We start from the raw sequence: 26,576 nt of genomic DNA, 5'->3' as shown, positions 1-26,576 counted from the left end.
GAGGGAAAGACATTTTTGCAGTCCATGAAAACCTGAGATCCACCTCTTGCCTTTCTAACTCCTCCATTTATTATCATGAAGAGGGAGATGCCAAGGGGTTTAAGGATTTCCAAGCCAGTCTTATCTATCACAAAGCCCTGCCTTCTGCTTGATGTGTTACTCTCGAATAACCTGTGGGCAGGTCATGTCCATATCAGATGTGAAGTCAGCACAATCCTTTAGAAACACTTAAACAGCCCACAGAACAATTGTTGCCATTAAAGAGACCCTTTGTGAAAGAGCTGAGCCCAAATGTCAAACCAGACCCAAAGCACCCTCCTTGGCTGGGGAAGTTTGTGCCTGGATTTGATCTCTGCAGGTTGTCTATCTCCAGAACAGGAAAAATCAGAACATCAGATCCAAAAACCCCCAAGATTTGGAGGGCTTCAGGTCCAAACCCCAATGCTGCAGCTCGGGCCCATCTTTCTAATGGGCTGAATCACCGTGCGAAAGCCCAAACAGGCCAGAACTCTGGGGTTTAGTTGCCAGCCTAGTCCTGCGCTATAAGGCTTGGGCTCCAACAACAGGACCAATCAGTATGGGTTATTTCTATCAGCCCAAAGTTGCTTTTGGGGGGAAACCACTCCTATTCCCTGGTGACGTTAATGAGGAACTGGCTAAGCTGCTAGGATGTGAGCGATGCTCTTCTGAGTTTATGAGTGACCCTAACGATGACTTACATAGGGAAAAAGCAGTACCTCTTTCCACTGCCCTCATGATAGAGCGCAGCAGCAGCGCTGGCAGGAGCAGAGAAATATGAACAGTGACAGAGTGCTATTGATCCAAAGCAATCAAACAATCCATCCGCTCGTTTTTCAGGAGGAAACTAATGGCCCTCCAAGTTCATTGCAACCTCAACTTCCCCATAATGGCCTTGGGCCTCAGACTGCCCGGCAGTATAACCCACTTTCAGTCCCTGGGACGGACCCCACTCCATGGTAGCCCATTTTAACAGCAGAAAGTGAGAGGGAAAGTAAACGGCCTGCCCAGCCCAAGTAAAACCAAACTCTAGCAGGAGCTGGAGAGTGTTCACTCAAAGGCAGGGGAATAGGGACAGCACTTCTGGGAACAGGGAGATGACCTTTTCACTGGCTCCTGGGCAGTTGACGGCTTGAGAAGTCTCAGCCCTGACTGCTTACAAAAGCATACTCATACTTGTATCTCCCTGGAGAATCATCTCAGGATCTCACAGCACTTTGCAAATATTAACTAAGCATCACAACAAAAAGTGGACCCACGACTTGGCCAAGGTGAAAGACCTGCAGCCGGGGTCTGGCAGGTTCACCTGGGAAAAGCAGAACAGACCAGAGGGTTGGTCTCCTATCAGGACAGGCTCCACCCTTTTAAAATCCTAATCCACCCTCACCTGTCCCAGCCCAGAAACCTTCTCCTCCCTGGCAGAATGCCCCAAGAGCAAAGCAAACTCCTTAACAAATAACCAGGCCCTCAATGGGTTCCAGGAGACAGGGGGAAAGAGGGGGAGATCAGGTTCTGCAAGGTAGAAGCCACGTCTTACTCTGCTTCTTAAAGTGTTGCATAGATTATGGAGCTATCATAGAACATAGAATATCAGGGTTTAAAGGGACCTCAGAAGGTCATCTAGTCCAACCCCCTGCTCAAAGCAGGGCCAATCCCCAATTTTTGCCCCGGATCTCAAATGGCCCCCTCAAGGATTGAACTCACAACCCTGGGTTTAGCAGGCCAATGCTCAAACCACTGAGCTATCCCTCCCCCCACCAAGCTATGTACTACACATGCTCATTATTAACAAACCAGAGAAAATATCCAGGCCTCTCCTATTTTGCATTTTAGGCACACGGGCAGGGAAGACTGGGTCACAATATTGGGCTGGCAGTCCAGAGACATGGGTTCGGTCCCTGAGTTTGGGCTCTGCCCTAGAGGTAGCTGTAGTCTAATGGACTGAGCACGGGGCGATGAGTCAGCATGATCTAGATTCTGCTACTGACTCTTGGTCAACTCATTTTCTTGCTCTAGGCTTCATTTTCCCTCCTCTGTCTAGTGAGGATCATGACTCTTGCACCCTCCCTTTGTAATGTGCTTGTAGAGCGATGGATAGAAAACACAGTGTCTTTCTGGCTCACTTCCACCCTCCACAGCAAAGTCTACAGAATAGCTGGTACGCAGTGGGTTTGGTTGGAGCCGCAGGCTTTGATGGGCTGGGTGCTCTCTGCTGTGCGCAGTCTGATAGTTGCATCACTGCACATTAGCTCTGATGAGCTTAACAGTCGCTGTTGTGGGTTTCTAAAATGATATGAGTAGGCACTGGGGAAAACGAGAGAAAAACTAAGCAACTACAAAAACAACGAAGGAGTCCAGTGGAACCTAAAGAAGTGGGGGTTTTACCCACGAAAGCTGATGCCCAAATAAATCAGTTAGTCTTTAAAGTGCCACCGGACTCCTCGTTGTTTTTGTGGATACAGACTAACACAGCTACCCCACTGATACTAAGCAATTAAAAAACAACAAACCAGACGGCTCTTCCCTTCTCTTCTCCCCCCCTTTCACTCTGCTGTTACCCTGTGAAGAGCACAGCTCACTAGTGAGTGATAGGAGTGTACCATCAGAGGGATATAGGGCATGCAGCTGGCAGAGGGACGGGTAATATGGAAACAGATAGACCTGGCTATCATCTAACTCTGCTTTAGTTGAGTCTAGATGGCTAGGTGACTCTTTGGCCAGGATTCTCAACGATACTTATCACATGCACAGTGTTAAGCGTGTGAGCATTCCTGTTGAAGTCAAAGGGGGGATACAATGGTGATAGGCAGATGCTTAAAGTTACACACATGCTCATTGGCTTAAAGTTACACACATGCGTAAGAACCTTCCTCAATTGGGGCTTCTGAAACCATGGTAACAGGCAGATCACAAATGGGATAGAATGGTTGGAAAGAAAAACAATCCCCCATTTTTGAACTGTCCATGGTTGCATTCGTGCTCCCACAGGAATGCCAGCTTCACAGCTGAAGAAACATTGTCCTCAGCCATCCACAGAGCCTCCCACTTGTAGGTGATCGGAAATCCACCTGACATCTAAGGCTTTACCAGGGATAAGCAGCTGGAGCTTACTGCTTCACAGACAAGATCTTCAGCGTCCGAATCTTGATTGCACAGCCAATCCTTGCTGCCTCAGATCAATGTATCGGTTTCCAATTAGGTTAATGGAAGTTTAAAAACGGTACTGCAATAACTTCAAAGCAAGCCCGAATCAATTCCAATAGCCAGCTCTGCTCCCTGCATGCTAGACAAAAGGCCGGCTGGAAGAAGATGATCTAATATGCCATTTATTGATTAATCAGTCAAAACCAGGAATCTAATGGGCTTTTCACATGATTGTTGATTGTGGAGAGAAGACAAAGGGTCAGTGAATGGGTCTGGGGGGACTGGTGGTGAGATGAAATAGGCAGGGAGTGGAGGTGGAGAGCACGGCTGGTAAGTGAGGCCTTCCCTCCACCTCGCGGTTGCAGACTTCTGCGACCAATCTAAATGGGCCGGCGATTGTTGAGAAATGAAGAATTGTGCAATGAAGAGAGAAGGGAATAAAATAAATGAGATGTATCAGTTCAAATAAAGCAGAATTGCACCTTACAGTTTACCGTGCTTGCTGCTAACCATGTTGTCCTGCTGTCATAGAAATATCCGAAGGGAAGGGGTCCCATAGTCCATAATTAAATGGTTTTTAAAACACTGAGCACAACTAAAGTCTTCTCATAGGTCACTGGCTGTGCCCATTACAATAATGCTCAGTGAATGCAATCATCTGACTCTTTCCCTTATGTCTAAATTCCATTCCACAATAAGCAATAAAGCACATTAAGACCTGTAAAGCAGGCGGTTAGAGCACTTCTGGAGTGGTTATAAGTCACATAGTTTTTGTTCTCATGCTGTATAGCACTACTCAAGGCATCCTATAGATGTCTTCCCTGCCCTGAAGCACACTGCTGCATCGGCTATTACCACACAAACCCCTCATTTAAATACAAAACATCTTTGTGTCACTAGCACTAATGAGCGTGTTCTACAACCAGTGTTCTCTACTCCCTTGTGCCCAGTGCAGTCATTTACATGGCACAAGAGGGTGAAAACCAGCTGGAAAATACTCTCAGATCTACACTGTAGCCTTTTGTACCCACTTTGTACATGTGTCAATGACTAAACAAAGTGCAAGGCAATGAAGATTGAGACCCAAAAGACCACATTCATCCTGGGTGCAGCTCCGCCCAAGTCAGTGGAGATACGGCAGGTAAGAATGTGGCTAATTAGCTTTTGTAAAACTCTCCCAGAATAACCCAAACCAGCACTCCATTTTGGACCATCATCTACCTATGTTCCTTTAAGCATGTTACAATACACAGCACTACGTGTGCACCTAGGCTGTAGGGAAAGCCCCTAGATACAAGAGACGAATGTGAAGGAGTCACTGATTGTGCCATTTCTATTAGGCCTTTGATGAAATATATTCCATAACAAATAGTGAGGATGAACTCAATGCTTAGAGTTCCTACAATGGGACAAACCCATTTGGTGTGAAACTGCACCAGTGCATTGCAATGTAACCTGATGACATTTTGGCTGCATCAAAAGTCACTACATAGGTATGCAAATACAAGGAATGCTACCTCAAAATGCCATCTCTCTGGACTGTGATAATGATTTGTGGGACCCGTAAAGGATTATAAGGCATCAAGGAATGTCCTACAAAGCACAGTGCTCGCGGAAGCCTGGGCTGGGGGCTATTGATGGAAAAACACCAACCAGCTGATGTGTTTTGCAGCTCAAGCCAGAGTTCTATCTTATCCCAGTAAGAATGAACCACTGGCATGTTCTTCCTTGTTTTGTTCTCCATACTGGGAATCTGTGCGAAGCCTGCCGTTGCAGTGGAATAGAAAAAGGCAATTCACACATCGCCTGGAGAACTTTATGAATATTGTCTGTGATACTCACATTGTAGAGGATGTCAGTCCAGCCCTCCATGGTGATGCACTGGAAGACAGTTAGCACAGCAAACAGAATATTGTCAAAGTTGGTAATTCCATAGTTGGGGCCTGGCCAGTATTTCCTGCATGTGGTTCCATTCTCACATTGCCTGGCAGGGGGATCCTCTCCACAAGGAAAATCTCCCACCTCCTCACCTACAGAGAGACAAGAAGGGTCAGGGGGAGGAAAACACAGTTACTGATCAAAGATACTGGTATCACTGAGCTCTTACCAAACTGCCTCCAGGAGAAGCAGGGTCTGATTCTCATTTACATTAAGGTTCCTTAATGCTACTCTGGGATCTTAAAGTGGGTGTAGCTATACTGTATGCCCACGTAAGGCCCTTCACATTGCCAGGGGTGTGTTAGGGACTTTAGTGACAATGTAAATGAAAATCAGGCCCCTTGTGTCCAAAACCTACAGCTCACAACAGGGTTAGTGCAATGTTTGGGGCCACAACTGAGCAATACCATAGCATTAATAGTCAGACTTTCATTCAGAAAACTGCAGCCCCCCCCCCCATCCATGCCCTGGAACCAGTGCCAGCAGTAAACCAGGTGATAGACCAAGGAGATGCCCTGGATTTAAAGCAGAGTGAATACTTTGATTCAGTGACATACTGTAATGTGTAGAAAAGTGCTAAGTATTAACATTACTACTATTGTATTCAGCCCGTTGCGTCAGAGTGATGATGGACAGAAACAAAAAGATCATGAGGCAAGTTCTCCGGTCCGCTAAGACCACTTAGCGCAGCTACTGTCCCAGCATAAGGGGAGGAAGGGAGAATGTTGAGGGTGTTCCAAGGGCGAGGTCATGAAGGGAGGGGCAGAGCAAAGCTAAACCCAATCCTATCTAGTGCATGTTTACACTTCTTGAGCTGGGAATCGCTTCCCAAGCTCGGAGACTTACCCACGCTAGCTCTGATCTAGCTAGATTGCTAAAACCAGAAGTGTAGCCATGGCAGTGGGAGGGCCTAGCAGCCCCGAGTCTGATCCTGCCCAGGAGAGGAGCTACGCACTCAAACGGCTAGCTCATCCCACTGCTCATGCTGCCATGGGTACGCTTTTTTTTTTTAGCCCGCTAGCTTGATCAGAGCTAGTGTGGGCATGTCTACTCAGCTGGAAATAGATCTCCCGCTTGAAGTGAAACAATACCCATCGGTAAAAGGAGTGCCCAAGGCCAGCAGTGAAAGTTAGAGCTGCACCTGGGACCAGACAGTAGGACAGAGTGGCGAACTGAGCCCTTTAACTTCAGCACAACTGAGAGCATGCTAGCCTCTGGGACAGAAGGCAGTGGGTTCATGTCTCTTAGCAAGTTTGGTGCTCCTCCCCAATGCAAAGAAGGCAATGCTGAACTGCTGTAGGGGCTATCTAGCAGGGAAATATTCAGCAGAGGATCTGGGGCAAGGGCATACCAATTCCCTCCTGGCCCATGTTGGAGAGTGTAGAGGAGGAGGATGGCATGCCCTTGCCAATGCTACTTCTCTCATTGAAACAGGTTTTCATGTCCATGGCTGCCAACCGCCGAACACGGAATGGACTGTAAGCCTTTGGGGGACGAGGACTGACGCTGTGTTACATGTTTGTACAGAGCCCAGCGCAGTGGCAGCCCAGCCTCCAGGCACCACCATAATACAAATAATAAATGAACAACTACTAATAATGGCTGCTCTGCTGGTCCTAAACCATCACTGCACTAGTCATCTGTATTTAATTCATTTGTAAAGCGACCCTGAGTACAAAACATAGTCTCTGTTCTATGGTGGTCATCCTCCAGCCTCACTGAAGGTGAAGGTATAGACTTCTACCGTTCAGAAAGACCTCAGAGGACGTGTGCAAAGGGTGACCTAGCTCATCCGAGACAAGACCAGAAATATCCACTGTCATGAATAAGCAAAGAATGATTGATCCCCCATCCCACTGGCTCTGAGCAAGGTCAGAAATAGCAATTTGTTGTCATGACTAAGCAAAGATCGATCACCTGCCAGGTGGACACTCAAACCCACTCCTCTCCAACCAAAAATCAAAGTCACTTTATATCCATATTCCTCTTGATTCCCATGCTCACCGTTATCCAGAGCAGTTATTACTCTGCCGCCATGAAGTTGATGGAGAAGCTTTGGGAGCCCAGGGCTGGATTCTCACAGTGAATCATAGAATATCAGGGTTGAAAGGGACCTCAGGAGGTCATCTAGTCCAACCCCCTGCTCAAAGCAGGACCAATTCCCAACTAAATCATCCCAGCCAGGGCTTTGTCAAGCCTGACCTTAAAAATATCTAAGGAAGGAGATTCCACCACCTCCCTAGGTAACGCATTCCAGTGCTTCACCATCCTCCTAGTGAAAAAGGTTTTCCTACTATCCAACCTAAACCTCCCCCACTGCAACTTGAGACCATTACTCCTTGTTCTGTCATCTGGTACCACTGAGAACAGTCTAGATCCATCCTCTTTGGAACCCCCTTTCAGGTAGTTGAAAGCAGCTATGAAATCCCCCCTCATTCTTCTCTTCTGCAGATTAAACAATCCCAGTCCCCTCAGCCTCTCCTCATAAATCAGGTGTTCCAGTCCCCTAATAATTTTTGTTGCCCCCCACTGGACTCTTTCCAATTTTTCCACATCCTTCTTGTAGTGTAGGGCCCAAAACCGGACACAGTACTCCAGATGAGGCCTAAACTCATCAGCCCACATATTTCATTTACACTAAGGTCCCTTTATACCACATCAGCAGAGGAAAAGGTCCTTACAGAAAGACACTGCGAGGGCAGGGACAATGGGAATCAGGCTTTACTAAATCAAATTCACTGAAGAGGGAAAAAATCAGTAATAACAATCATAAAATAATCATAATAATAAATAATTACACAGAAAGAAGCCTGCAGAGGAAAGTCTGGCAGCCGGGCTCTGTGGCATTTCACAATACGGTGTGTGCAAGCAACCTTTTCCCATCTCACCAGCCCCTTAATACAAGATTCTGCCCTCAGGCTCCCGTGTGGGTCGCTTTGGCTCTTGTAATGAATGTTGAAGGGTTTACTGAGGCAAGGCAGAGAGAAGAAAAAAAGAAAAAGTCTTTGAGGACAATTCTCCAGGGGCCCCTTGGAAAACTGCGGCCTGCTTTCTGATGTTTGGCCTTTTGTTACAAGGTAATCCTTTCTAAAGGCAATGAACATCTATTACTACGTGTATTGCTTACCTTATGAGCAGGAGACATGACAAGCAAATAGGGTCTTCTAAAGTCCATGTGAAAAGGGGAGTCCTGGGGAGGGAATCTGTATTAGCTATTCCACTTTTTTTTCCTTTTTTCCTTTTTTTTAAAGTTTGCACAGTGATGCGGCCAAATTATCATCATTTGAATCCCAATAATGATTTACCGGCTGCAACTGAGATTAGGGCCCCATTGTGCTAGGTGCTGTCCATGCACAGCCTAGAGTTGGGCTCTGCAAATCACTGAATATGCTGGTTTCAGAAATGCTGAACTGAACAGTTTTGACATTTCTGAAGAAATTTCCCCTTCTTCCCCCAACAAACAATTTGGCAAAATCAGTCCAAATTCTCAAATTTGTTTCAGTCAACCTGAATCTGCATTTTTGGGTGAAAAAAGGGATCACAAGAAATATTTTCACCCTGTTCAAGTCTAGAGTTCTTGTAACTGAATACTAGTTAACTTGAGTTTTTAAATGCTAACATGTTTTTAAAGCCATGCCATAAAGGTTTGTCCCAGGATACAACTAAACCACAAAGTTTGCATCACACACCAATTGTTTGGGTCACATCTAGATTAGTCTTTTAGCAACTCAAGTTAACAAGCAATCAATTAACTCAAGTTAAAAAAACCCTCTAGTCTATACAGACTCAAAGGGAGAAACCCCAAAGAGTTTACGATCTGTTCTCAGTTATAAATCCAGGATAACACCATTGATTTCAATGGGATTATTCTGGATTTTTACCCTAATGTAACAAATGCAGAATTGGTCCATAATCTCTAGTGCAGGGGTTCTCAAACTGGGTGTCGGAACCACTCAGGGGGTCGTGAGGTTATTATGAGGGGGGTTGCGAGCGGTCAGCTTTCACCCCAAACTCTGCTTTGCTTTGAGCATTTATAACGGTGTTAAATATATTATGTGACAAAGCTCTGTCCTTGCCTCTGTGGGTCCCACGTTTCCTGGTGGATTTCGCTTGCCTCAGAGGCTCACTGCGACCCTCCACGTAACCCTTCTCTCTCTAGAGACAAGGGTCACAGTCTACGGAGCCATTTTCATCATAAACCAGTGAGGGAGGTGAGAAGTTATCCTTCCTTGCACAGTCTCTGTTGTCTCCCAGTCTCAGTGATTAATCAGGGGGTGGGGGGGGGAGCTCAGGCCCACCCTCTACTCCGGGCTCCAGCCCAGGGACCCTAATAGTATCAGCTATGGTAGCTGACCTTTTAGAAACATGACATGTACAATTCCCTGGGCTACTTCCCCCACAGCAGCCCTCACTTCCTCAAGCGCCACTTCACCCTTACCTCAGGGCCTCCTTCCTTGTGCCTGATACAGTGTGTACTACTCAGCCTCTCCAACAGCACAACTTCATAGAATCATAGAATATTAGGGTTGGAAGGGACCTCAGGGCGCCATCTAGTCCAACCCCCTGCTCAAAGCAGGACCAATCCCCAACTAAATCATCCCAGCCAGGCCTTTGTCAAACCTGACCTTAAAAACCTCTAAGGAAGGAGATTCCACCACCTCTTTAAGTAACCCATTCTAGTGCTTCACCACCCTCCTAGTGAAAAAGTTTTTCCGAATATCCAATGTAGTGTGAGGCCCAAAACTGGACACAGTACTCCAGATGAGGCCTCACCAATGTTGAATAGAGGGGAACGATCACGTCCCTCGATCTGCTGGCAATGCCCCTACTTATACATCCCAAAATGCCATTGGCCTTCTTGGCAACAAGGGCACACTGTTGACTCATATCCAGCTTCTCGTCCACTGTAACCCCTAGGTGCTTTTCTGCAGAACTGCTGCCGAGCCATTCAGTCCCTAGTCTGTAGCGGTGCATGCGATTCTTCCATCCTAAGTGCAGGACTCTGCACTCGTCCTTGTTGAACCTCATCAGATTTCTTTTGGCCCAATCCTCTAATTTGTCTAGGGCCCTCTGTATCCTATCCCTACCCTCCAGCATATCTACCTCTCCTCCCAGTTTAGTGTCATCTGCAAACTTGCTGAGGGTGCAATCCACACGATCCTCCAGATCATTTATGAAGATATTGAACAAAATCGGCCCGAGGACCAACCCTTGGGGCACTCCACTTGATACTGGCTGCCAACTAGACATGGAGCCATTGATCACTACCCGTTGACCCGACAATCTAGCCAACTTTCTATTCACCTTATAGTCCATTCATCCAGCCCATACTTCTTTAACTTGCTGGCAACTTCCTCCCACAGCTCCTGACATGCACACCCACCTGACTAACTGGGAGGCTTTTAACTAGTTTCAGCCAGCCCGATTGGCTTCAGGTGTCCCAGTCAAAGCTAACATTCTCCCTGCCTTCTGGAAAGTTCTTAATTGGCCCCAGCTGTCTTAATTGACCTAGAGCAGCTGCCATTTCACTTATCCTGGTACCAGGGATTTGTTTAGCCTGGAGCTAATATATCTATCTGGCCTTACCCCATCACAATTAAAAAGTGTTTTAATTCATAAAGGGGGTCGCACTCAGAGTCTTGCTAAGTGAAAGGGGTCACCAGTACAAAAGTTTGAGAATCACTGCTCTACTGCATGTTTCAAAGGGCTAGGTAGGTGTCCAAAGGAAAATTCAGAAATTAGTGTAATGCCTTCCTATCTCAAGATGATTTTGTAACCTTAACTTCTGGAGTCTGGTAAGCAGGGAATGGTGAATGAGAACAGGTGCAAATGGCTGTGCATAAAAGAATTCTATGTGTCAGCAACACACGAGTGCATGGAAGATTATGGAGAGTGGAAAATATATCACATATTCACTGAAAATTGCACACTAATGTGTGGGTCTTAGATTTTTTGCCTGTTTTTCACCAAAACAAAGGGTCTTTTCCATAAACTCAGAACAGCCCATTGTGCCATACATAAAAGGTCACGTGACAAACCTTCCCTGATATTTGAGGGGGGAAAAAACCCCACAAACACTCATAGTTGCCCCTTATAGTTGAGCCGCCCAGTACCATAGGATTACTAATGCTGTGTCGATCTGAGCCACCACATTTCCATTCATATCCCATGAGCTCGCCGTCTTTCTGAATTACTGCTCTTTGCTTCTTGGCTTCCATAAGAATCCTAAGTGACTGTTTCATTTGGGGACTGTGAACAAGACCAGGCCTGAAGCCCCCTAACTCCCCAGATCCCCAGCCCTACTACTGTTCCAGGTATGTAGCTACTTGAGGAGGTTCATATTCCCACCCTGAAGTCAATGCTCAGAGCAAATGGACCTGAGTTTGTTAATGCACCACTTCGGAGATTAGGCATTTAGGTTTAAAAGGCTGGTTGATTAGATTAGCGGGATGTTTGCTTTCCCTGCACACGAGGGATTCCAGATCCAGGAAACCTCGCCCGCTGCCTTTTCAGAAATGCCATTGCTCCGTTTCCGATCGGAGGGAGTGAGCGAGGAGGGGAGGAGAGGGAACTGGGTAGAATCAATTTCGGTAATTCATCTGTAGATGAACACATTAACCACAGAGCAGAGCAGAGAGCTGCGTGGTGCCCTTTAACAGCGACTCCTTCATACACTGGTAAGGTGGAGGCTTTAAGGAGGTCATAACCTTCATTCTGGAGCTGGCCCTGCTTCCCTCCTGTTGAGATGCCAGATGCCATGATGTATGGTACTCACAAGCTTCTGGCTGGGCTCCCAGTTCCATACTCGAGTGCTGCTCCAAGAGCAGGGCTAAGCGGGGTATGTTACATCACATGCCACAAACAGGGCTCAGCCTTCCGCTTGGCCTGGAGATCTGTCAGTCATAACATCAGCATGATGTCATACACCAAGGTGGCTCCCAAGTGGCCATGAATGGGACTGTGGCTTTTATTTATTTTTTTTAAAGAAGCTACAAACATTAAATGGAAAAAAACCCAGCAGCTACCTAATTACTTTCCCTCCTTCGCCCCACCCACCAAAGCCGCCATGTCAGTGAGGGAAAGGCTGAGAATTCTAAGCAGCGCTCTGCCCACTTATTAAGTGCCAAGGGCATAAAGAAGAGTATTAGGTGATGCTTAGACCAACACCTGATCACTTGAATCTTCTGTTCCCTGGTTCTCACCTCTCCCCATCTTCTGTCTACCACTAACCACCACTCTAGCCATCTTCTTTATCCAGGGCTCTCCCCTCCTCACACTCACTCGTTGGCAGGCTCCACATGTAACCCACCGGTGTGGTGTAGACGCGTTACAGGTCTCCCTCTGTTCCAATCCACCTCGGATGTGAGTTGTTACAGCTCCCCTTATGGAGTGTTGGCTCTTTAGCCACTCACGATTTTCCCTCTGGAGGTCCCCAGTGCGTCAGCCCAGACGATGGCTGTCTCATTACCACACCAGATCCTCCTCCTCACCAGCCAGGCCCCAAACAGTCTGACTCCCACCTGTGTCTCTGCTCCCATGTGCTTGCAATCTTCTCTCATCTCAAACAAACATCTCCCCAGTTGCATCCCCTCAGTCACCCGGGAGACCTGGGGCCAGACTGTCCGCTGCCCTGACCCCGTGCTGCTGCTTGCACACCAGTCATTACCAGGCTGACTCAGGAGCTTTTCACGCTCCATTTGCACTGGCATAAATGACTACACAGGGCGCAAAAACGGAGAAACCGGCCCCTGAAACCTCATCCCCATTTCTATCACGTGAGCTGCAGGGTGAGCTTGGGCAAGTTACTTCCCTTCTCTGTGCCTCTATTTCCCCAGCTAGAAAATGGGGCTAAAATAGGAACAATCCTAGCTGTTATCTAGCGCTTTTCATCAGGAGATCTCAAAGCATCTTACCCAGAAGGTCAGTATCATTACTCCCATTTTACAGATGGGGAAACAGACACAAAGGGAAGTGATTTGTACGAGGTCAGCCATCACACACTGACAGATCAAGGAATAGAAATCACGTCTCCTGAGTCCCAGTCCAGTGCTCTAACCACTAGGTAACACTGCCTCCCATGCTGCTGCTCAGTGGCCTTGTGCGTGTGTTCAATGGAAGTTATTTCTGAGCCCAGAACAGAGCTGAAAGCCCCACATCATTCAATGGCCAGGCAGCCTTTTAAGCCTATTTAAATAGCTACCCAGCTCACTGAGGGGGGTGTAAGGATCATTTCACTAATAGCTGGAAAGCTCTTTGAAAAGGCAAAGCTCTATATAACTGCTTACACTGCCGTCTCCGCTTGGGAAAGATCTTCCACTTCCAATACAATAATATTGTTATTATCAATTTGAATTGTGGTAGCATCTCTGAGCCCCAGTCCTGGACCAGAACCCCATTGGGCTGTTGTACAAACACAGAACAAACAGACAGGCTCCCTCTGCCCCCCAAAAGAGCTGACTTAGCAGAACACGCTCTGTGTTTTTTACAGTTAAATTGCACCCCAAGCGGCTATTCTGATGTTGCACCCTGCCCTTAGTTAAGGGACTCTGATTGTCCGGGCCCTAATCCTCTATTTTCTGGGGTTTATTACATAGCGGCAGGTAGACACATGTTATTTTCACTGCAGGGTCCAATTTCCCATTTCCAGGACGCAACGTTTCTTATGGCAGTTGCCAGGTTTTATCCTTATCCTTTATCTGGCCTTTTATTAACACGCTGGGGGGGCTCTCTCTCCAACCACAGGTGCTGCATTGCTGATCGGACTGTATGTAACGGCAGGGCTGCCCCGCGGGACTATGGAGTCAGTGCAGCAGATGGGAGGGGTCAGCGTGTAGATACTTTTCACAGCGTTAGCACACACTGTAACATGATTATCTCGTATCCTAAGGGCCCAGCCATGTCGCCCTTACAAGACTGGTACTTAAACATCCCCGGCCACGCTCCAGGAGCCTGCATCACACTCTTCCCAAACCCCACACAATTGCTTCCCTCGCCACTTCCTTCTTAGGCCTCTCTCTTTCCTACATGCCCCACCTGGAAGACTGTGGTCATGCCATAGATTCCGCCTTCCTCTCATCTGCCATAGCCCCTCATTCGGCCCTCTCCTTCTCAGCTTTGGCCTGCTCGCACTCTACTCCCTCCTTCGTCTCTCCCTCAGCTGGGTTCTGAACCACCCCTTTGGACCTTTCTTCCTCTCTGACTGATTTTTCCATCTGTCCCTGTCTCTCCTTATTCACAGGGACTTCAACCCTCACATCAATGGCCAGTCATACCTAGCGGCCTTCCAGTTCCTCTTTCTCACCGTCTCTGGACTATCCTTCCGACTCACCTTCACGGTCATGCCCTTGGCCTGCTCTTCTCAAAGCTCTGTCCAGTTCTGACTTCCCTCTCTGTGAAGTCCTTCACCCCTGTGTCCTCCTCACAGAATTTTCATTCATCTCTCTCTCTCTCTCTGACTTCTCTGCTGCTCGCCATCTGTCCCAACCCAGGCTTCATGCTATGGTGTTATCTCTTACCCCAGCAACCTTCTAGAGATCTCACAATTAAACAGCTGCACATCAGAACCCCAATCATCTGGAAATCAAAAGTCATTGCATCCAGCCAGCGCCATGAGTGCCTGATTGCCAGTTACAATGCAAAAGTCACACACACACAGAGGGCCTGAGCTGCCTCTGACACATGCTGGTGTAAACTGGGAGTCAATCCATCCCAGCCACAGTGCTGTAAATGAGAGGAGAATGTATCTGGTTGGCAGTGTGCATGTGTGCACCCAGGCGTTCTGCAGCACTGAGAAAGTGGGCTGGGAGGGAGAGGAGGAGTGGAAGGGGAAAAAGAAAACAAAGCAGGAGGGAGAAAGGGGTCTAATATAGAAGGCTGTTGTTTAATCAGCTAGAAGAAAGCCAGAAAACATTGAGGGTAAAATAAGAATCAGAAAACTAAGTTGAATGGAAAGGAGAAATTGAAGAAGACTGAATGAACTTAGAGACAAAAACTGGAAATTGTGTTCATCATCAAATGTTACACACAAATCACCCTGGAAAGAACAGAAACAGGCTCAGTGCACAACAGTTTAGAACAGGAAGTCAAGAGTACCGGGTCAGTCAAGCTGCAGAGATTTGTATCAGCAGAAAACTGGGCCCACTACATCCAAGTCAAACTGCAGGATGAATAAGGGAGGCAGAAGGTAATTATGCCAGCTGGAATTTTGTCAAGACACCTCTGGGTCATGGGATCATCACTAGACAAGCTCCTGGACTTTGGCTTTAAGTCTCATCACAAAAAACCTGGTGGAATTCAACCTTTCTTACATAGGTCACTTCCCTGAGAGAGGACACTAGGCCCTCAAACGGACAATGCGTGCCCTGCTGACTTACTGAGGGAACAGCAGCAGCTCAATCTCACCTGTTTCATTCGAGAAGCAGGTTTTATGAAACTTCCCCATGTAGAACTCCAGCCCAATGATGGCAAACATCACTATAGCAAAGAAGAGAAGCAGCCCGATCTGGAGCAAGGGCACCATGGCCTTCATGATGGACTTGAGGACAACCTGCAAACCTGTAGGAAGCAAGGAAATTATTGTAGTCAGTGACTGGAGGAAAAGAAGGGTTTTTTGGAAGGTAGGGGACTTTGGATTTTTAATAAAATGCTCTGGATTGGCAATGTCCAGCAATGCCTCTTCTTCTAGGTCATTGATTCAAAGCTCTCTCTGCTCAGTAAGGATTAAGGCTCCGAACCAGATCCCATCAAAATCTTCCAATTAGCATCAGTGGGAGCCAGGCCAGGTCCTAAAAGCTGTTCAGTGGCTCATGTGAAACATGTTGGTGGTCTCAAGCCAGCGCCCAGAGGATGGGTCCAAATACCAAAAAAATTAATGCCACAATCGGTGTGAATTTGGCACTCTTGTTTCCCACAGGGGCCAAGGAGTCAGTGGGTCAGAGAGAGCATCATGGCAAGTCACAGTCACTGGGCGAGGGGGGGAAGTGAGAATGCTTTTCAGCCTGGTAGTTAGCACACTCGCCGGGGAGGTGGGAGACCCAACTTTAAGGCCCTGCTCCAGTGACTATAATTATCGATAAAAAGTGGAACAGCTTTAAGAGGGGAGTTTGAGAAAGCCCCATACCAGAATATCCCATCGCCAAGTCTGCAAGTTTAAATGCCTGCTCTGCATCAGACAGAGAGGGGAATTGAACCTGTGTCTCTCCCATCCCCACTGAATGCCCTAACCTGGGAGCTAAAGCTTATAAAGGGAGCCAACACCAGCACCGCCTCCTCCCCTGTCATTTTTAGGACTCTTTTCCTCACTTCTGACAAAAGCCTGAAAAATCGAAACAGAATTTTTGGGGAGCCAAACGAAATGTTATCGACATTACCGACGGACATAGACTTTTCCAGTTTGGTTGAAACGATTCAGCAAACTCCACGCAAAGTTGCCAATCATTTCAGTCAACCCCACGTGCATTTTTCAGTGACTAAACGATTAGTCGGAAAAACGTTGCCCTGCTTTAAGTGAGACCCACTGATAAACAAAAAGGCCTGCTGTCTCTCGGGCTTCCAATCTTGGGCCTTTTCACCAGCACTCAAATTCAGTTTCAATTAAAACAGGGGAGAAAAGAGGAGACGGCAAAGAGATAAAGGTGTCTGATCATTTTATGCAGATGTGCCTAAGGAAAGCAATGCACTGTTAACCACCCGTTTAAAGCTACCTTGGCTGTGGGGCCCACACTGGGGCAAAAGGATCATCCCAAAGCAGCCTTTCAATTATATAGCAGAGCTATAGTATGCCTTAAATCTATGGTGTCACACTGGGCTATAGTTACCACTCGGCTCAAGGGGCGGAAGAGTTGTGGCTGGCTGTATTAAGTTGAATGTCTGTTTTCATAAGGCATAAGTGCCCATGAAGCAAAAAGTAGCAGTTTTCTCACATGTAATCATCAAAATGGGAGACTCTCTCCCACCAGATAATCAGTTTTAGAAAGTTGACTGGGGCCCTAGAGTATTCCATGGAAGTGTGTAATGTTGTGTGGTTATAGTGAAGTGAAATTCGCCCCTATGCAGAGAGCCCGCACACAGCCTCTGTGCCACGGAAGTCCCACTTACGCATTCAGAATAAGGCGTACGCTGGACTTAAGTGGTGCAGACTCCTTGTGCTGATCTCTTTACTCAGGGATGCCTTTATGCAATGGAGTGGGTGTGTTGTTCTCCTTTAAGAAACTCTCGTATCTGTGATTTCACCCTCCTTGTGGTTCCTATATGGGATCATGATTATTTTATTAAACTTGCTTTAATTTTTCATATGAATTTCATGCTAGAGAAAGGTGCCTGATTTACAGCCCTGGGGAGTGGAAGCTGCTCTTTATCCACCCACAGCATGGGCAATGGCAGGACAATCCTTCCCCACACTCTCAATGCACCTCACAAGTGGGCTCGGAAGAAGGGTCAGTCAATGGCCTAGTGGATAAAGCAGTAGGCTGGGATGTAGTAGACACAAGTTCCAGTCCCAGCTCTGATTTATCAAGTGATCTTAGATAAGTCATTTCAGCTTAGTTTCCCCTCCAATGCTTCATCATGTCTATTTAAATGGCCTTGCACAATCAAAAAGCACTTGTTGGTTGGTGCTTAACAGATGAAGGGCATTTCCCTATGACTATTCATTTCAAATACATATTAATAAATAGATGTCAGCTTGTCACAAGCCGAGGCATGAGCCCTTTCCTTCTGCATGGGAAATGCCTATGTAATCTGTGCTCCCAAAGGGAACTGCAGTCTCAAGTTTCCAGCACAAGAAGCAGGGAAGCTCATTCCTCATCAGCTCTGCACAGCCCCTGGTGTTTTGGCTGCAAGAAACCACCTCTGGAGTAGAGCTGAAACACCAGGCTGCTGTTTGAGAGGAGGAGAAGGATGTTAATGAGTTAGTCTGGATGAACAGCTGAGCTTCATGTAAGTGCATCCCATTTAAAAGGGAAACAATTTCCTCTCACTGCCTCATGCTGCATGGAAAATGCTTCAGTTCCAAATTCAGAAAGGGAAAAATGAACAGGTATCACTAGTTGTATTTCTACAGTGCCCCTCACCAGAGCATCTGGGCAACTCAAACGATAAAAGTATCACGTTGCCTATGGTGAAAACTTGATTAGAGGTACTCTCCCTTTATCTCCCTTGCCCTTACCTGGTGTTACTTACAGGCTGAGTAACATGGGAGGCCAGAGCCACATTTGGTGTTAACTGTCCTAGCTCCAGCTAAAGATCTCCCTTGGGAATTCGAGCCAATTCGAGCCAATTCGAGAGGCCAGAAGGTTGGCAAACTTGGCATCTGGCAGTGCTTGGAGTACAGATCAAGTCCCAGAGTGAAGACGTCTCAAGATCCAAATCTGTGAAGTTCCAATCCTGGGGCCTAGTAGGGAGCACTTTGCACCCCCTTTGCATAGGTGTAAAAGCTGACCCACAACACAGAGCAATGGAAAATCAGGACCTCAGGCGTGGAAAGCAAGGGCACCCCAGTGCGATAGGAAGCAGGGGGAAGATTATATAGATCAGAGGACACAGACCCCAAAGGCCAGGGGGCCTCTCTGACAATGATGTTGCAATGGTTCTCATTACACTCACTTGGAATTCCTGACACCAACTTCAAAGGTCTCAATACCCGAACAGCTCGCAGGGTCCGTAGGTCAAAATCAGTCCCAGCGGTGGCTAGAATCCTGATTTAAGACAAAAAGGGGCAGGGGTGGGGAAAGGCGAGAAAGAGAGAGAGAGAGAAATTGAATTAAATGTGAGTTTTTCAAAATACAAATAAATGAAGCATGATCACAAATTCAGGCCACCTAGGACTTCACGGTGGTCATTACACTGCATTCAGTAGCCAGTGAAAACATACAATGCATATCTGCCTGCTCCTAAGTTACATATCCCTGCTAGTCGAGCTAAAGGAAAATCTTCATTAGCTCTCTGCAATATAGAGTCTATGACACACGGTTGAGCAGTTCTGATTCCATCCAGTAGAGTAGAATGTCCCATGTACACAGACACACAAATACTTTTTGTTTTATCTGATTTTGATGTTTTCCACTTAATCTTGAACAATTTTACCTCCTTCAGTTACATGAGTTCAAAATTATTAACTTAGCCTTCTGGAGTCGCCTGCCTTGCTCTTTAGGAGATTGCTGAGCCACCCCACAAGATCCTGAGTGTGGGGAGGAATTCACACAGCACACAACCTTGAATTTTGCAAATTTCCAAGTATGAAAAATTTCAACCACCTCCATAATTGTTTGGATCAATTGGAGACTAGAGGAATTATGAAAAACAATTCTAAATTTCCTCACCCACTCCCCATCCCACCAAAAATCCCCTCCAAATTCAGAATGTTGATGACATTTTGAAATTTGCTCAGTACTCACAGTTGGGGTCATATTTTCAAGAGCTCGGCTCCTATCGTGCACCTAATACGAAATGTGCTCTTTTGAAAACTGGCCCCCAGTGTCCAGAAATCTGCAGGCCAATTACATCTTCAGCTGATGCCTATCTCTACCTACTGCACTAACTCCAGATGGAACCAACTACAGAGTTGGTTGAAATTTTTCAAATTCTGAAATTTCAATTGAATTTCAAAATTCAGTGACAGGTTTCAGAGGAACAGCCGTGTTAGTCTGTATTCGCAAAAAGAACAGGAGGACTTGTGGCACCTTAGAGACTAACCAATTTATTTGAGCATAAGCTTTCGTGAGCTACAGCTCACTTCATCGGATGCATACTGTGGAAAGTATAGACGATCTTTTTATACACACAAAGCATGAAAAAATGGGTGTTTACCACTACAAAAGGTTTTCTGTCCCCCCACCCCACTCTCCTGCTGGTAATAGCTTATCTAAAGTGATCACTCTCCTTACAACATGTATGATAATCAAGTTGGGCCATTTCCAGCACAAATCCAGGTTTTCTCCCCTCCCCCCCAACAGGAGAGTGAGTTTGTGTGTGTGGGGGGGGGGGGAGAAAACCTGGATTTGTGCTGGAAATGGCCCACCTTGATTATCATACACATTGTAAGGAGAGTGATCACTTTAGATAAGCTATTACCAGCAGGAGAGTGGGGTGGGGGGACGGAGAACCTTTTGTAGTGGTAAACACCCATTTTTTCATGCTTTGTGTGTATAAAAAGATCGTCTATACTTTCCACAGTATGCATTCGATGAAGTGAGCTGTAGCTCACGAAAGCTTATGCTCAAATAAATTGGTTAGTCTCTAAGGTGCCACAGGTACTCCTTTTCTTTTTGAAAATTCAGTGAGGGGTGAAAATATTCCAAGAAAATTTCATTGCCCCCCTTTTTTCCTACCCAAGGTCTTACTGGGGAATGGGGCAGTTGGCCAACCTCCAACTAAAGAAAGATGGCTCCTTTTTCCATTTCCCAGTGAGATGATAGGGGAACACATCCCTCTGTCACACCATAAATTAGCCTCTAACAAGGCTATAGTGTGAGACACTTTATTAGAGACTCCATAATGCTGATGGTTTCTTTGAACTAAAGCAGTTCCTGTACACAACAGTGTACAGTGTTTACTCTATGCATGTGTAAATGTAAGTTTGGTCCAAAACACCCTACTTTAGAGAAAGGAAAACAACAAGAAAAAAAAAAGTAAAATCTCCCTGAAAGAGCATGGTGTGAGTATCTACCCTGTAACAGTCTGCAATAACTCTGAGAACAAAATGGCTGCCATCTTGGCAGGCAGACAATTCATAGACACTAAAAGGCATCACACACAGACAACAAAAAGGCACCACAGTTTCAGGCTATCCTGAGTGCACCACATTTCACTCCAGCAGCAAGGGAAGAAAAGAGGGCATAGGATCCAAAAGGCATCAGGAATGCAATCTTCCCGGAGCAAGGAAATTGGAACCCCTGGTTTCCAGCCAACTTAGACACTCAGTGTCCCCTCAATGACAAGAGTAATTACTGCAGCTCTTCCTTTGGGGTTTCGACAATGAAAATGTTAAGATCTGGGGAAGGAAGATCCCCTGTAACACATGTCAACTACAGAAAACAGCTCAGAAGGGAAAAGCACCTCACCTACTCCCTATTGATCGCTCCCTTTAAAGTCACTGTAAGCAACATCCGTTAAGTTTTGATAGGATCGTTGTGCGGCTATTTTAACAGAAGGAACAAAAAAGAAGGTGCGGATGAACTAGCCCTGCCAATGGAGTCTACAAGAGCCAACGTTTTTTTCATAGATATTTAGGTCAGAAGGGACCATTATGATCATCTAGACTGACCTCCTGCACAACGCAGGCCACAGAATTTCACCCACCCACTCCTGCGAAAAACCTCTCAACTATGTCTGAGCTATTGAAGTCCTCAAATCATGGTTTAAAGACTTCAAGGAGCAGAGAATCCTCCAGCAAGTGACCCGTGCCCCATGCTACAGAGGAAGGCGAAAAACCTCCAGGGCCTCTTCCAATCTGCCCTGGAGGAAAATTCCTTCCCGACCCAAACATGGCGATCAGCTAAACCCTGAGCATATGCACAAGACTCACCAGCCAGATACTACAGAAAATTCTTCCCTGGGTAACTCAGATCCCACCCCATCTAACATCCCATCACAGGCCATGGAGCCTATTTACCATGAATATTTAATTACCAAAACCATGTTATCCAGTTGCACAGACCCAGGCCATTTTTAGCCATTCTTGCCTCCTGCCCATGCAGCCATCACTGCTGCCATTGTCTCCTTCCCAGATGGAAAAAATATCCTCGTCCACAGAGGTCAGTAAAGCCGTCTGGCCCAATGTCCTGCAGATGTGCTCATGATGTGTTCATGCGCTGCCCTTTGCCACTGGAGAGCTGGGTTCAAATCCTGCCTTAGGAAAGCAATTAAAGGGGGGGGGGGGCAATTCTTGACAATGCAACTCTCTGCCTAGTGAGCTACATTGGCCTCAAATATTAAAGGGACTCAAAGCTAGGCTCAAGCAGGAGAGGTTCCTACGCAACCAAAGAGTTGACGAGACAGCCCAGGATGTTATTTCCAACAACCCTCATCTATGGTTCTGTTGAAAGCGAGGCTCATTTTAGTCCATCCCTGGACATGTGCCCAGATCACAAACCCGCTAAGCAATGAAGCACAATTTACACTCTGTCCAAAGGACTTGGCTAGCAGAGGTTGTCGCAAGTAGGCATTAAGATGTATTACCAAAGCTGTGAGAGATTCCAGCAGTTGTAATAGCATAGTGGATGCTTTAGGTCGGGGAACGCTGTAAAAAAGCCTGAGACAGGAATCATCAAGTGTTTGGCAGACCAGGACTGGGGCCTTGTCTATACCAGAAAGCGGTTGCTGGTATGGCTAGATTGGCTAACCCTCCTGGTGTCGATGCAGCTGCTACAGGCAAAAGAGTGCTTTTGTCAGTATAGCTTATACAAGTTCCCCAAACGAAATAAGCTAAACCAAACACAGCGACTTTTCTGCTGTGTAACTGTCTACAGCTACGTCAGCAAAATCACACCCCCGCTTGACAAAGCTATGCCTGCGGAAGTTTTCAGTGTAGCCCCGGCATGCAATACACTGGGGAGCCCAGGATTCAAGCAGCAGGAAGTGCTGAAGTCAGGATCCGAGTGCCTTGGCAAAGCAGGGTGAGAGCCCCGTCCGGGCCTAGCAGGGGCTGAACGAAGTGAGCTGCGGGCACCAAGCCACGTTACAGCTGTCTCTGGCCAGTATGACTAGCCCTACATCTTCCCAAGCACCAACGAACTGGAGCAACCAGAAAAGAATGAGAACATATTGTGAGGGGCTGTCATTTGAGCCCAAGCTCCCGAAGATCATTTAAACCAATAGCTATCGCATTCAGGGGCATCGAATTTGAAGCTTTCGTGCTCACGCTGCCATTCGCCTTTTCCTCCCCTCCCCCACCATGCCAGTGCTCACGTGTCAAACCTTTGCAGCCCGGCAGCGCCACGCACTTCAAGCCTTAAACGTCTGCCTTGGCCGTGCCTGCGGCCTCCCGTGGCTTTCACATGGACTCATGTCGCCCTGACCCAGGCCTTTTCCTGCCTGCTACAGGCTGAGAGGAGTAGCCCCTGTGCTCTCACAGTTTGCTTTCAAACTTATTGGAGAGAGACTGGGAGTGGATGCAGGAGAGTCAATGAGCGCCATGGTGCCAATAAGTGCCCCAGTGACAGCGCCGGCTGTCTCTGCTCAGAGGCGGCTCTTCATTCCCCTGACATGTTCTGAAGAGGTTTGAAGTTAATAAAAACTCCCTAATTTACAGCTACCCCCGCTCCCTGCGCCCCCTTTAGTCAAGGATCTCAGCCACTCGCCTCTCCTGTGTTGTTAATAACCATTTGCCCTACCCCAGTGTGTGACAATACAATTCCTGTACGGCACTTTTCCGAATATTCTGCAATAACGTCATTTCTCCCACATAATTGCATGATAATCTACAGCTCCTGTATGGCCAGTTCTGCCACTGTGCTGTTTTGCTGTTCTACATGGAGAATAATACCAATCCCCAATGAAGGGAAGGATGTAATTAACCGAAGGCTTCTGCTAACTTCATAAAATTCGCACAAGGGCTGTCTTTCTCCCCCCGCGCTCCCCCCCCCCTCCGCCCCATTCCCTGAACTCAAGCTGTAAACCCTCAGAACCCATTGTGGGCTGTGCTGGAGCAAGAAGGATTATTAAAAATGGGGGAGAAAGGGAGAGATCAAACAAGCCAGATGACAAGCATGACTTGAAAATCCTGCGGAAGCTTTCCTGTCTGCACGCGTAACAAGTGAGAACAAAGAGCAAGTAACTGAAGAGCCAGAGCTGGAGGAGGAAATTGACAGTGAGAATAAAAATAGAGGGAAAGAAGTTTAAGAGGGGACTTAGCAACAAGGGAAAAAATTGGGGCTGTACCTTTTCATGCTTCTTGATGAGTTATAAGGACATCTTGATGATTTGTAGATTTGGGGTGGGTGGTTTCTGCTTGATTTTTGCTTTAGAAATAGTAGGTCTTGACTTCCCCACTGGAGGACTCTCTGGAGGACTGGGAAACCAGCGGGATTGGAAGAGACTGGAAGCTGAGCAGTTGTGTCAGGAAGGGACTTTTACACAAGTGTGAGGATTAGAGACTGACAATGAAGCTACAGCACAAAGTCTTGCTGAAACAATACGGACTCTGCTTTCCAGAGAGAAACTTCATTTTATTGAGAGGCACGTGTGGCAACAGATTTACCCCCACAGCTGTGTGCTAGGCTGCATGTTCCCCCTCACTGCGGCTTCTGCAGAATGTTGGAGCTTTTTGGAACTACCTGAGTAGATCAAGAACTGCTTGAGTCAAGAAAAACCCTTGGGATCCGCAATTATACCAGACCATCTAGCGCAAAAGCCTGTCTCCGACAGTGGCCTGCCAGTACCAGCTGCTTCAGAGGAACATGCAACAGACCCAGGCAGTGATGGGACAACCTTCCCCCAGGAAAGGCTCCTCCCTCTCAACCCCAGTAGTCAGAAGTTGACTTCTGCCCTGAGCATGAGATCTGCATTCCTTCCAAAGCTACTTTATTTTTAAAATATTTCCTGTTGAATCCTGGATATTCTTGTTATCCATATAAATGTCTAATGCTCTTGAAAAATCCCACTACACTCTTGACTGGAATAGCATCTTGTTGCAGTGAGTTCTGCTGTCGAATCGTGAATTGTGTGAGCAGGCTGAGTGAGAGACCAGACTCTTTTTTCATGAGTTAATGTAGGCTTGTAACAAAGGTGTCCAAAGATGAAAATGGAGTGCATTATTCCCCCACTGCCCAATAGCATTGCACTATGTTATCCCATTGTACTATCACTTGGCTAAACTAAACTTCCCATCTTATGTCCCTCCATGAAAGTGCTCTCTGGCCAATTTCTGTCCTCAGAGACCAAGGCCCATTTATGAGAAATATGTGACATCTTCTGTTCCAGTGGTCCCTGGGATAATATGTAAAAAAGCTTATTCCTCTGGTTATAAAATGATGCGAAGGGGAAAAAGAAAAAACTCAGGGTAAATAATTGTCTGTTTTCATTTCCGGGGGACTCAGTATTTTTACTGTACTAGTACAGCGAGAGACACATTGTCACCTGATGCCAGGGATTTCATGGAGACATGATTGTGAATCTTCTTACTGAAACGCTGATCAAAGACAGTCGCAAGAAAAGGCCAGAAAATTTATTCAAACTGAGCCTCTGGATCTGTAAAGCCTGAGGCAAGGAGGGTTGGAAAAAGCTAACCCTCTTCTTCAGAACAGCTGCTATCTTGCGTTCATCCTGGCTTTCAAGTCTGCTGCAGTTTCCACGGTAAACATCTGATGAAGTGAGCTGTAGCTCACGAAAGCTCATGCTCAAATAAATTGGTTAGTCTCTAAGGTGCCACAAGTACTCCTTTTCTTTTTGCGAATACAGACTAACACGGCTGTTCCTCTGAAACTTAGCAGACTTAGTTCATCTTTTCCACATGATCCCGTGAGGAACAGATGACAAAGGCTTTCTGCTCTCTCTCCATAGGTGGATGGAGGAGAGGAAAAAGGGAACTGAACACAGGGAGACTTTCTGACTTAAGTGCCAGGAATAATGATCCTAGATAAGGAGCTTTCTGTGGATGCCTCTGCTTAAATGACACTGTGGGTCCTGGTTCAGCAGAGAATAATCACTGAGGCTCAGGGTTAGAAGAACACCAAACTGCAGATGATTTGGCCTGTTTTTTTCAGCCTAAACCCTGGTCGCCGTTCATAATGAGATAAGTTGCAATGGAGGGGACCGCGGAGAGATCTCTGCATGAGAATTGTAACTAGAGTTGTGAGAAATTCAGCAGCTTTAGTCTAGAAGTGTGTGTGTGTGTGTGTGTGTGTGGAGGGGTGGGGGGGGGTGAAGAGTCATGTCAAACAGCAGCTGAAACCACTGAGATTGGTAAATAACCACAGCATCGCCCCTCTTCAGAGCACCGTCAGATGTCAGGGCCTTGCAGCTCAGTTTCCCATCAGAGGAGAAATCAGTGGCATAGATGCAGGGTATTTTTTTTAATGTAACTGGTTTATTTACGCTATATACACCACTCCTAGAACAGAGGTGAGCCCAAATGTTGTGTGGAAAAACCCCTCTTTCAGCGACCACAGCCCAGACACCAGTATCCAGTTCCCAGGGAGCACCTCCGGTTCAAGAATTGACTCAAGGTAGAGAGATTAAGGCAGAGAGACAGCTCTCTTGATGCTTGCCACAGTTTCCCTCCGAAGAAACTCCATCACAAACCTAATCAACAAGACAGCAGTTTTTCAAAGACTGTATGATGCTCACACAATAAGAAAAAGAACTTTTAAGATTATGTGTAATAGCTCCATGTGATGATATCTGTCCTAATAAATACCAATAATCTCCATGCAGCATTTTCTTCTTGGTCTCAGATCTCTTTTCAAAGATAGGTATGTGTATTATCCCCATATTATTTGTGGGGAAATGGAATATAGCAACTTGCCCAAGACCTTATAACA

The 26,576-nt window shown here is 46.6% G+C and overlaps 1 protein-coding gene across 11 annotated transcripts in view; it reads right to left on the bottom strand.

Moving 5' to 3' along the window:
• Window positions 1-26,576, bottom strand: part of CACNA1B (calcium voltage-gated channel subunit alpha1 B) — a 480,390-nt gene that overhangs the window by 276,695 nt on the left and 177,119 nt on the right. For all 11 annotated transcript variants that reach the window (XM_048822713.2, XM_075120535.1, XM_075120538.1 and 8 more), the window contains 3 exons: window positions 18,703-18,794; window positions 15,502-15,654; window positions 5,005-5,192 (listed from right to left, as the gene is read on the bottom strand). In XM_048822713.2, coding sequence (XP_048678670.1) covers window positions 5,005-5,192; window positions 15,502-15,654; window positions 18,703-18,794 — 433 coding nt within the window. The remainder of the gene's footprint in view (window positions 1-5,004; window positions 5,193-15,501; window positions 15,655-18,702; window positions 18,795-26,576) is intronic.

The sequence above is a fragment of the Caretta caretta genome, chromosome 16 (assembly GCF_965140235.1).
Source record: "Caretta caretta isolate rCarCar2 chromosome 16, rCarCar1.hap1, whole genome shotgun sequence".
Classification (NCBI taxonomy): Eukaryota; Metazoa; Chordata; order Testudines; family Cheloniidae; genus Caretta; species Caretta caretta.
This window is presented reverse-complemented; position numbering and strand designations above follow the sequence as displayed.